Genomic DNA, 12,858 nt, shown 5'->3' on the forward strand with positions numbered 1-12,858 from the left:
ACATCAGCAGAACAGACTCCTCCAATGCTCAGTGACCAGGGTTCAGTCCTGGGTGCGATGAGCAGCCGCAAGAACTGCAGAATCTGACAGTAACAGTCCCTCATGAACCTGCAGCTGCCTTCAGTCACCGTGATGGTTAAACATTTAACACGGAGCTGATTTGAACTTCCTTCCTGATGTGAAGTTGCTGGTGTTGCAGCAGCTGGGATGATTGAGTAAAACTCTTTCCTCACTCCGGACAGAAATGTGGCCTCTATTTATTGTGAACTCACCGGAGCATCACAAGGTGGGTTAACTGAATGAGTCTCTTCGCACACACGGAGCAGGTGAACGGCCGCTTCCCAGTGCGAAGCTGTTAGTGTATCTGCGATGGCCAACTGAATCCCTTCCAAAATGAGAGCCAGTGAATGACATCCCACTGCTAAACGTCATGGCAATGTATCCAATCAGATCATGGACCTTGACACATGTTCGGGCTCTCCTTGTAGCGAGTGGGGCGCTGACTTCTCCGCCATCTCCGCCTCCACATTCAAGGATCGGCGGCATTCAAGCGCAGGTGAACTGACAGATACAGCGGAACTAACGAGCAATCACAAAGCAACTAACGTGTTTGTGATTCCCATACTCAAATCCTTTGACTTTTCTAAACTGTTAAAAGTTTTCAAACCACGTCAGTGGGTGAAGGACAACATTTCAACTCAGATAATTTTAGTTTCCATGGTGCCTTCTGAGAAAAACACTGTCACAACTCAAAACAATTTGGGGGGACAAGACTTCATCTTCTAACTGGCCACAGTTCCAGCATCAGGCACAACATCAAACGCTCTGCTTCCCTCTCTGTATCAAAATGAATCATTCCTCCCCTTCATCAGTCTGTGACTTGGCTCAGTTTGTCTGTCTCTTTCCCATTCTGAGCATGCGCCACACACCTACTGCGATCACATTTTATTTACACGGCTGTGACTAGAGACTTTCTGATTATTATGTCTCTCCCGTCATTTGACGGTGGTAAACTGAGAGTCAGCAATGGTATTGAACATCGGGAGTAGGTGATTAGGCTTTTTCGTTGGAGATCGATAAACTGCCGGTGGTGTGTGGCTGGATGAGTGGGCCGTTTTCAGACTGGAAGGAGGTAGCGTTTGGAGTACCCCAGAGATCAGTCCCTGACCACAGTTGTTCACAGTTTAATGTCCTGGCGGAGGCAGCGAGATGTGAGATGTCCCAGTCTGCTGGTGACGCAGAACGAATGGAGTTGGGGGAGGGGAGGCTATTCACATGCAATTTCGTAGCTTTGCAATCAGTACATGGTGCACTGTGGGGAGCAGTGGCGGGTTCCAATCTGCTAATTAGATTTGTTGACTACACTACATTGATCGGCCGAATCCCAAACAATAATGAGGTAGTGTACAGAGAAGAAGTCATCACCCCGACACTGTTGTGTCAAGAAAACAACCTCTCCCTCATTGTGACAAAAACAAAGGAGCTGGTTGCGGATTACAGGAGGAATGGAGACAGGGTCCAAATTCAACATTTCCAAGTCTATTATTGACACAAAATGCACTTTTTAATAGTGATCATGACACAATGTATTTTATATATTGTAAATGACATAAAGCATATTTATAGATTGGTACTGACAGCGAATCGTATAATTTGTGTTCCGTGTGTTAGCTGAATGTACTTGCCTGCGATGCTGCCACAAGTCAGTGTTTCTCTGTCCCTGTACCTTCCCGTACTTGTGCACTTGGCAATAAATTCAACAGGACCTGAGAAATCTCAGTGAGATTTGATTAGTGATGATCATCTTGGCAGCTCGGTAGGTGGAATGAGAGAGAGAGAGAGAGAGAGAGGGGAGGGAGAGAGAGAGAGAGAGAGAGAGAGAGAGAGAGAGAGAGAGAGAGAGAGAGAGAGAGAGAGAGAGAGAGAGAGAGAGAGAGAGAGAGAGAGAGAGAGAGAGAGAGAGAGAGAGAGAGACTTGAAAAGTTGATAGCTTCAGTTAGTCACAGCTGAGGCTTGGAACTCTCCTATGCCCACAAGAGTGGGTTGATCATCGGTACACGGAACCACAACGAACGTGTGTGGCTGTCACTTCGTATAATCCATAGGAGTGGATTTTGGAATATCTTGTGTTAACCCTTGCCTGGGTATGCTGTGTGGTAACCCCTGGAAGACGAGATTTACGAGAGTGACCTTCATCCAGAAGGTCCTGATGGACTGTTGCGGTTTCACGATCGACGACATCTACTGCATCCAGGACTTGGCTGAGTTCCTCGATGTCAGCTTCCGATGACCCGGAGGGTGGCAGAAGTTGCTCCAGCTGTTCCAAGCGAAGGGGAGAGAGGCGCCGCTGTCGCTGCTGCAAGCACAGCCCCTCTTTGCTGCCGCCCAGCAGGAACGGACGGTGGCCGACGTTCTGACATTCCTCGCTCGGTATGTGGAGAGCGTAGGAGCTTGTCTGGACGTGAAGGACAGCCTGGGATGCTGGACAAGCAAACGGCAGGTGAAGGTGAAGCTGAAGGTCGACTCCAACGGCTGCGTCGTCCACCTGCCCTCAGTCTTCGCCATCGGAGGGAACTGAGGCTACCTGGTCTACGCCGGGCAGCCCAGGGTGTGCCGCAACTGCGGCAAGGCGGGGCATGTCAGCCCAGTGCAGGGCGATAATCTGCAAGAACTGTAAGGTGGAGGGCCGCCTCACCAAGGACTGCACGCAGGCCAAGTCCTGCAATCTCTGTGGAGATACCGACCACCTGTACAGGGCCTGTCCGAAACATGCCGGGAACCTATGCACAGGCGGCCATGGGAGGTGCTGGCACTGGAAGGGCCCCGGCAGGATCGGATGTACCCGCCACCCCTGCAGAGGCGGCGCCCGAAGCGATGGAAGACGCCAGCAGAGGAGAAGGCGCAGCCACCCCGAGGGCCCCCACCCCATTGCAGACCCTCCAGGACCCTCCACAGGAAAAGGAGGAGGAGTCCATGGAGGAGGGGAGAGCCGAGGGGGAGGAAGGCTGGAGCGTTGTGGGCAAACGAAAGAAGGCCCAAAAAGCTCCGGTCAAATGACAGAGGGCGGAACGGAAGGAGCTCGTGAAGAGAAAGGCAGGGGACCGCGCAGCCTCCGGTAACCTGTCCACGTCAGACGAGGAAGGAGTTGGGGGAGGCCAGCAGCAGCCCCAGAAGACAAAGCAGCGGGCAAAGCCAACGGAGAGGAGGAGAGAGAGGGTGGGGAAAGTCTGCTGGCCACCCCCCAAGAACAAGCACAGGAGGCGGAGACCACCAGAGACCCCCAGCTCCGGGAACCCGGGAGCGGAGCCACGTATGGAGCCTCGCAGCCTGAAGGGGCAGCAGGCCTGGGAGACACCAAGTCCCCAGGCACAGAACAGGAACTGCCACACCCAGGGGAGGATGACCTGCAGTTCCTGAGCACACAGAAGGTGAAGGACTTCACAAAGGCCGTGGGCATGAAGGCTCAGGACTGCGAAGGTAAGGACAGTGTGCTTCTGAAATAAAGAACCGGTAAAGGCCGACGTGACCTTCCTCCAGGAGTGCGGACTGCCACACCTCCGCAACTACCGGAGGTGGTTGCATTGGTGGACCCGGGGTTTGTCGGTGTGGTCGGGGACGGTCTGGTAGCAGACGTCAAATACCGGGACACTCCGCTCCGGCTGACCACCGTGTGCGCCTCCCCCGTGCGGAGCGAGCGGCTCCCACCGCTGCTGGTGACGTCCCGGCCGGAGACGTCAACTGCACCATTGATGCGGCTGGACCATCCGGCAGCGCCGACGGCAGGCTGGACAGTACCTCTATCACGCAGATCTTAGACGACGGCAAGCGGGAGTGTCTGGAGCAGCCACTGACCCTGGACGAGCTGACTGGCTCCGTCCGTTCCTCTGAGTCGGGTAAGACTCCCGGAAGCGACGGCTTACCGGTCGAGTTGTACTCGGCTCTGTGGAACCGGATGGGCCCCGACCTGCTGGAAGTGTACAACGCTACGCTCCTGGCAGGCAGCATGTCAGAACCCTTGAGGAAGGGCATCATCACCCTCATCTACAAGCATAAGGGGGAGAGGGAAGACATTGGGAATCGGAGGCCCATCTCACTCCTGAATGTGGACTACAAGATCCTGTCCAAGACTATCGCCAACATGGTCAAGTCTGCACTGGAGCTGGTGATCCACCAGGACCAAACCTGTGCTGTACCGGGCAGGAAGATCTCAGACAGTCTCGCGCTGCTGAGGGACACCATCGCCTGTGTGCAGGACAGGGAGGTGGGTGCCTGCCTGGTCAGCTTGGACCAGGAGAAAGCCTTCGACAGGATATCGCACATGTACTTGGCGGATGTACTCTCCAAAGCGGGATTTGGGGAGGGAATCCAGAATTGGATCCAACTGCTCTACACGGACATTTGTAGCGCAGTCCAGGTCAACGGGTGGGAAACAGACAGCTTCCCCATCAGGTCTGGAGTCAGGCAGGGCTGCCCTCTCTCCCCTGTCTTGTTCATGTGCTGCATAGAACCCTTTGCCGAAGCCATCAGGAGGGATGAGGGCAGAAGAGGGGTGACGCTGCCAGACAGCGGAGGGGCACAAGTCAAAACCTCCCTGTACATGGACGATGTCACCATCTTTTGCTCCGATCCGAGGTCAGTTCGCAGGCTGATCAGCGAAAAGTTTGAGCTGGCGTCGGGGGCCAGGGTCAACCGCACGAAGGACGAATCCATGCTCTTCGGCAACTGACCCGACCGATCCAGTGTCCGCTTCACCATCCGGTCTGATCACGTGAAGGTGTTGGGGATCTGGTTCTGAGGGGCCGAGGCGTGCAGGAAGAACTGGCAAGAGCGGACTGCCAAGGTGAAACAGAAACTGGGATTGTGCTGAGGACTCCCCCTTTCGATAACGGGCAAGAACCTGGTCATCAGGTGTGAGGTGCTCTCAGGGCTGCTGTACTTGGCGCAGGTGTGGCCAGTCCCCCGCTCCTGCAGCTTGGAAATCACCAGAACCGTCTTCAGATTCGACTGGGGATCGAGGATGGAGTGAGTCAGACGGGCAGTCATGCACAAGTTCCTGGACAATGGGGGCAAGAACGTTCCCAATGTCGCCCTCACCCTGATGGCCAGTTTCGTGTGTGGATGCATCAGGTTGTGTGTGGATCCCAGGTACGTGGGCACCAAGTACCGCATTGTGCCGATGTTCTACCTGTCCCCCTGGCTACGAAGGATGGGTCTGGTCCCTTTCCCGCGCAACGCCCCAGTCAGCTGGTCGTTGCCGCCATACCTGTCTTTCTTAGAAAAGTTTTTCCAGGTCAAAGCCTTTGACCACAGGGCCATCAGGCAATGGTCCTGCAGGCACTGCAGGAGAAGGACATGATGGACACAGTGGGGTGGTTCCCTGAGCAGACCACCTATTCATTTGGCAAAATGTCTCATAGCCAGACCTCACCAACAGGCAGCAAGACCTCGCCTGGCTGGCCGTGAGAGGGGCATTCCCAGTCTGATCCCTCCTGTACGCCCGGAACGTCGTCTCCGCACCCTGCTGCCCACGGGAGGACTGCAATGAGGAGGAGTCAGTGACCCACTGCTTTGAACACTGAGGATTCATGGAGGAGGGTGGAAGGGACGGTGTCGAGATTCATCCCCAGCAGCTGCGTGACAGAGGACTCTCTGATCTACAGGCTGTTCCCGGGGACGCACAAGGAGACCAACATCCGGTGCTGCTGGCAGATCATCAACTCGGTGAAGGTCCAGAAACTTGATGGTCTTCCAGCACACGGAGATGACCGTGGGGGAATGCTGCCGACTGGCACCTTCTCGGTTGCAGGAGTATGTGCTGAGGGACGCGCTGATACTTGGTGCAGCCACCCCAAGGGCCCAGTGGGGAAGGACCACGGTTTAGGGTTCTTCTCCAGCAGGAGTGTGTGGGGTTGGGTGGTGGGGAGTTCACCCCTCAACAATGGTGTGTAAAGATGAACCAACAGAGTGCCACATGAGTGGCTGAAAGTGTGGAAATGCATAGAAACATCTGTTAATGGGAACATCTGTAAAGGACAGAGTCATCAAATGGTTTGTTGTAAATAATTTTATTTTTGAATAAAGTATATCTTGATTTAAAAAAAATCTCATGCCATAGAACAGGAGAGGGCGAAATGGACAGCGCGGAGGGAGGCAAATTCACTCTCTGTCTGACCCCGGGAGTGTGTGATGGGACGGTGTGGAGGGAGATTTTCTCCTCGTCTCACCCCGGGAGTGTGTGATGGGACGGTGTGGAGGGAGCTTCACTCTGTGTCTGACCCCGGGAGTGTGTGATGGGACAGGGTGGAGGGAGATTTACTCTGTGTCTGACCCTGGGATTGTGTGATGGGACAGTGTGGAGGGAGATTCACTCTGTGTCTGACCCCGGGAGTGTGTGATGGGACAGTGTGGAGGGAGCTTCACACCGTGTCTGACCACAGGAGTGTGTGATGGGACAATGTGGAGAGACTTCACTCTGCCTTTAACGCTGGTATTTCATCCCCCATCCGTCTTGTACTTGGGACTTCATGGACACACCTCTATTATAGTCGATTTTATCTGATGCGGAGCAGTTAGCCACGATGTGGGTTGGGTGGAGATGAGATCCTGGGCACCCAGACTCAGCCAGTCCGACCTCCCTCAGCCTGGAGCTGAGACGCGACTGTGTCAGTGTGAGGAGCTCCGACCCACTGTTGCAGTGCACAGGGTGCGGGGGGCAGCAGAAACCTCAAATAAAACTCGAGTCCGGCACCAGGACAGGAAGTTACAGCGGTTTATTGATTTCATCATGACAAATGTAAATTAAACAATGTGTGAGCTGCTGACGTGCGGGAATAAATAAGCTGCTCCCGACTCACTCACAGTCACACACAATTAACTGACCGGCGACAACGAGTGACCGGTTGAATAATCAGTCCCGTTTCTCACCGTCACTCTGCATCGGGGAACCGATGATTATAAAATCACACTTCAGGACCGTGTCCGGGATCGCAGCAGATCCAGGGTCACTGCCGAGGGATTTGTCAATTTAACATCATTATATCGGCCAGACTGCCGAATGCACCGTCCTCAGCAAAGGGAGCAAAAGGATTCTCACCTTGGATTATCCCACCCCGGGACACCGCTGTCCCAGACTGAGCCCTGGACCCCGGACTCTTCTGGTCTTTGTACTTCCTGGGGCAGTCTCGAACCCACACAGGTGGCAGCTAGACAACAGGCGGAAATAGGTCACTGCGGGACGGCTTCCGATGTCACCGAGCTCGATACTGGAGCCGGTTCCGTTAAAACCATTGGGAATTAAATCCGGCACGCGGCCATTAAAGGTAATGGCGGGCGTTAAAGGGGAGGGCGGAGAATCGGGCAAAATGCCACCATTCCACGGACAGGGATGTTCACACATTCAGATGTTCACAGATCACTCTCAGTCCGGGTCTGACTCCCTGCAGACATCTCAGTTCCTTACCCCCGATCTCACTGAACTGATTCGACCCCAGGCTGAAACAGTTGGGAGAATAAAGATGAAATAAACAGATTACACAACAGTGTCAGTAACAGGGGACTGGGGTTAATGTTTTAACAACTCTCACAGACAAATATCACCAGAACACCCGTAGATCTGCTGATATTTTATCACATTAAACATTAACACAAACACTCACCAGATCCACTCCAGACTCGGGAGGGTCAGTATGAGGCGGCAGAGAGCTGGAACAAATCGGTCTGTGAGCGAGTTTAATCCCAGGTTCAGCACCGTCAGTGATGGGTTTGTACTGAGAGCGGAGACGAGATCCTCGGCACCAGAATCTGTGAGACCGACCTTGTCAAGCCTGGAGATGAGAGAGAGTGAGGGTGAAGGACACAGAGAGACAGGAGACGGTACAAATCCCCAGTGTTTATCAGTAACACAATTACTGATCACATTAATGTTCAGTGTCAGACACCCAGTGACGGTAAACTCAATCTCCCACAGTCTGGTACTTACCACAGTTTCTGTATTTTACACTCCGGGTTCCTCAGAGCCGCAGACACCAGTTTCACTCCTGAATCCCCCAGTTTATTACCACTCAGGTTCAGCTCCGTCAGTGATGGGTTTGTACTGAGAGCGGAGGCGAGATTCTCGGCACCAGAATCTGTGAGACTGACACGGGTCAGCCTGGAGATGAGAGAGAGTGAGGGTGAAGGACACAGAGAGACAGGAGATGGTATAAATCCCCAGTGTTTATCAGTAACACAATTACTGATTTTTTTCTTCAGCATGACTGCGCAAGTCGGCCAGTGAGAACAGCAGAAAGAGTTTAAAAGGAAGACAAATTTACAGAGCGAGCGTCAGAGGAGCGGGAGACAGAGTAGGAAGGCTTTGGCTCAACGGGGCTTCGGCGATAAAGGGTCGAGGCGAGGTAGGTTATCTGTTTACAATACAGACAGAGTATGTGTGTGAGGCTGGTTTTCTGTGCTCGGTGTCAGATGTGGGAGATCCTGGAGACTCCCAGACTCCTGGACGGCAACATCTGCACCCGGTGTGTCGAGCTGCAGCTCCTTAGGGACCGAGTTAGGGAACTGGAGATGCAGCTCGATGACCTTCGTCTGGTCAGGGAGAGCGAGGAGATGATAGAGAGGAGTTACAGGCAGGTGGTCACACTGGGGCCACGGGAGACTGAAGAAGTGGGTCACAGTCAGTTGAGTGAAGGGCATGAAGCAGGTACTAGAGAGTACCCCTGTGGCTGTCCCCCTTGACAATAAGTGCTCCTGTTTGAGTACTGCTGGAGGGGGGGAACGGCCTCCCTGGGGGAAGAGGATGGCAGCAGTAATAGGGGACTCTATAGTTAGGGGTTCAGATAGGTGATTCTGTGAACGCAGGAAAGAAACGCAAATAGTAGTTTGCCTCCCAGGTGCCAGAGTCCAGGATGTTTCAGATCACATCCAAGATATCCTGCAGTGGGAGGGAGAACAGCCAGAGGTCGTGGTACATATTGGTAAAGGAAAAGGGAATAATTCCTGAAAACAGACTACAGGGTGTTAGAAAGTAAATTGAGAAGCAGGACCATAAAGGTAGTAATCTTGGGATTACTGCCTGTGCCATGTGGCAGTGAGAATGGAAATAGAATGAGGTGGAGGATAAATGCGTGGCTGAGGGATTGGAGCAGGAGGCAGGGATTCAGATTTCTGGATCATTGGGACCTCTTTTGGAGCTGGTGTGACCTGTACAAAAAGGACGGGTTGCAATTGATTACCAGGGGGACCAATATCCCGGCAGGGAGGTTTGCTAAAGCTATTAGGCAGAGTTAAACTAGAATTGCTGGGGGTAGGAACCGAACTGATGTGATGGAGGAAAGGGAGGTTGGTTCACTAATGGAGAAAATTTGGAGACAGTGCGAAAGGGAGGATAGACAGGTGATATAGAATGGACGCGCTCGGTCCAATGGTGTGAGATGTGTCTATTTTAATGTGATGAGTATTATGAACAAAGCAGATGAGCTTAGAGCGTGGATCAGCACTTGGAGATATGATGTTGTGGCCATTACAGAGACTTGGAGGGTGCAGGGGCAGGAATGGTTACTTCAAGTGCCGGGTTTTAGATGATTCGGGACGGACAGGGAAGGAAGCAAAAGAGGTGGGGTTGTGACACTGTGGATCAGAGATAGTGTCACGGCTGCAGAAAAGGAGGACGTCATGGAGGGATTGCCTACAGAGTCTGTGTGGGTGGAAGCTAGGAACAGGAAGGGGTCAATAACTCTACTGGGTGTTTTGTATAGACCACCCAACAGTAACAGGGACATCGAGGAGCAGATAGGGAGACAGATTCTGGAAAGGAGTAACAATAACAGGGTTGTTGAGGTGTGAGATTTTAATCTCCCAAATATTGATTGACATCTCCCTAGAGTGAGGGATTTAGATGGGGTGGAGTTTATTAGGTGTATTCAGGAAGGTTTCTTGACACAATATGTAGATAAGTGTACAAGAGGAGAGGCTGTACTTGATCTGCTATTGGGAAATGAACCTGGCCTGGTGTCAGATCTCTCAGTGGGAGAGCATTTTGGAGATAGTGATCACAATTCTATCTCTTTTACCATAGCATTGGAGAGGGATAGGATCAGGCAAGATAGGGAACCCTTTAATTGGAGTAAGGGGAACTATGAGGCTATCAGGTTTGAACTTGTAAGCATAATTTGGAAACAGATGTTCTCAGGGAAATGTACCGAACAAATGTAGAAAATGTTCAGGGGATATTTGCGTGGGGTTCTGAGTCGGTACATTCCAATGAGACATGGAAAGGATGGTCGTGTACAAGATCCGTGGTGTACAAAGGCTGTTGTAAATCTAGTCAAGGAGAAAAGAAGGGCTTACGAAAAGTTCAAAAAACTAGGTAATGATATGAATCTGGAAGATTATAAGGCTAGCAGGAAGGAGCTTAAGAATGAAATCAGGAGAGCTGGAAGGGGCCATGAGAAGGCCTTGGGGGACAGGTTTAAGGAAAATCCCAAGGCATTCTGCAAGTACGCGAAGAGCAAGAGGATAAGATGTGAGAGAATAGGACCAATCAAGTGTGACTATGAAAAACTGCATATGGAACCGGAGGAAATAGTGGAGGTATTTAATGAATCATTTGCTTCAGTATTCATGACGGAAATGGATCTTGGCGATTGTAGGGATAACTTGCAGCGGACTGAAAAGCTTGAGAATGTAGATATTAAGAAAGAGGATGTGCTGGAGCTTTTGGAAAGCATCAAGTCGGATATGTCACCAGGACATGGCGGGATGTACCCCAGGCTACTGTGGGAAGCGAGGGAGGGGATTGCTGAGCCTCTGGCAATGATCTTTGCATCATCAATGAGGACGGGAGAGATTGCGGAGGATTGGAGGGTTGTGGATGTTGTTCCCTTATTCAAGAAAAAGAGTAGGGATAACCCAGGAAATTATAGGCTAGTGAGTCTCACTTCAGTGGTTAGTAAGTTCATGGAGAAGATCCTGAGAGGTAGGATTTATGAACATCTGGAGAGGCAAAATATGATTAGGAATAGTCAGCATAGCTTTGTCAAAGGCAGGTCATGCCTTACGAGCCTAACTGAATTTTTTTGAGGATGTGACTAATCACATTGATGAAGGTAGAGCAGTGGATGTAGTGTATATGGATTTCAGCAAGGAATTGATAAGGTAACCCATGCAAGGCTTATTGAGAAAGTCAGGTGGCATGGGATCCAAGGGGACATTGCTTTGTGGATCCAGAACTGTCTTGCCCACAGAAGGCAAAGAGTGGTTGTAGATGGGTCATATTCTGCATGGAGGCTGGTGACCAGTGGTGTGCCTCAGGGATCTGTTCTGGGACCCTAATCTTTGTAATTTTTATAAATGTCCTGGATGAGGATGTGGAGGGATGGGTTAGTAAGTTTGCTGATGACACTAACGTTGGGAGTGTTGTGGACAATGTGGAAAGCTATCAGAAGTTACAACGGAACATTGATAAAATGCAAAACTGGGCTGAGAATTTGCCCATGGAGTTCAACCAAGATAAGTGTGAGGTGTTTCATTTTGGAAGGTCAAGTATGATGGAAGAATATGATATTTATGGTAAGTCTCAGCAGTGTAGAGGATCAGAGGGATCCTGGGGTCCCAGTCCATAGGTCACCCAAAGCTGCTACGCAGGTTGGCTCTGTGGTTAAGAAGGCATACGGTGCATTGGCCTTCATCAGTCGTGGGATTGAGTTTAAGAGCCGAGAGGTAATGTTGCAGCTATATAGGACCCTGGTCAGACCCCACTTGAAGTATTGTGCTCAGCTCTGGTCGCATCACTACAGGAAGAAAACAATAGAAATGGTGCAGAGAAGATTTTCAAGGACAAATCAACATGGTACAAGCAAGCTGGATGAACTCAGCAGGTCAGACAGCATTCGCTGAAAGGAGCAGTCAATGTTTCAGGCCGAGATCCTTTGTCAGGTCTCGGCCCGAAACGTTAGCTGCTCCTTTCAACGGAGGCTACCTGACCTGCTGAGTTGATCCAGCTTGTTTGTACGTGTTGATTTGACCACAGCATCTGCAGTATGCTTTGTCTTTACAAGGATGTTGCCTGGATTGGGGAGCATGCCTTATGAGAATAGGCTGAGAGAACTCGGGCTTTTTCCATGGAGTTACGGAGGATGTGAGGTGACCCAATAGAGATGTATAAGAGGATGAGAGGCATTGATCGTGTGGGTAGTCAGCGGCTTTTTCCCCAGGGCTAAAATGACTTGCATGAGTGGGCATAGTTTTAAATGTGCTTGGAAGCAGTTACAGAGGAGATGTCAGGGGTAAGTTTTTTACGTAGAGTTTGTTGAGTGTGCGGAATGTGCTGCCGGTGGTGGTGGCGGAGGCGGGTACGATAGGGTCTTTAAGAGACTCATGGATGGCTACATGGAGCTTAGAAAAACAGAGGGCTGTGAGTAAAGCCTAGTTAGTTCTAAGGTAGGGACATGATAAGCACAGCTTTGTGGGCCGAAGGGCCTGTATTGCGCTATAGGTTTTCTATGTTTCTTTGTTTCTACTGATCACATTACTGTTCAGTGTCAGACACCCAGTGACTGTAAACACAATCTCCCACAGTCTGGTACTTACCACAGTTTCTGTATTTTACACTCCGGGTTCCTCAGAGCCGCAGACACCAGTTTCACTCCTGAATCTCCCAGTTTATTACCACTCAGGTTCAGCTCCATCAGTAATGGGTTTGTACTGAGAGCGGAGGCAAGATCCTTGGCACCAGAATCTGTGAGACCGACATAGACCAGCCTGGAGATGAGAGAGAGTGAGGGTGAAGGACACAGAGAGACAGGAGACGGTACAAATCCCCACTGTTCATCAGTAACACAATTACTGATCACATTAATGTTCAGT

At 51.3% G+C, this 12,858-nt stretch overlaps 1 protein-coding gene across 1 annotated transcript; it reads right to left on the minus strand.

Moving 5' to 3' along the window:
• Positions 1-6,753: 6,753 nt before the first annotated feature.
• LOC140720551 (ribonuclease inhibitor-like) lies at positions 6,754-12,746 on the minus strand. The gene is made up of 4 exons (XM_073035388.1): positions 12,583-12,746; positions 7,979-8,149; positions 7,656-7,823; positions 6,754-7,491 (listed from the first exon to the last, which is right to left on the minus strand). The coding sequence occupies exons 1-4, from the start codon at positions 12,678-12,680 to the stop codon at positions 7,389-7,391; spliced, it is 540 nt and encodes a 179-aa protein (XP_072891489.1). The 5' UTR covers positions 12,681-12,746; the 3' UTR covers positions 6,754-7,388.
• Between the last annotated feature and the right edge of the window lie 112 nt (positions 12,747-12,858).

This window comes from Hemitrygon akajei, unplaced genomic scaffold, assembly GCF_048418815.1.
Source record: "Hemitrygon akajei unplaced genomic scaffold, sHemAka1.3 Scf000045, whole genome shotgun sequence".
Lineage (NCBI taxonomy): Eukaryota > Metazoa > Chordata > Chondrichthyes > Myliobatiformes > Dasyatidae > Hemitrygon > Hemitrygon akajei.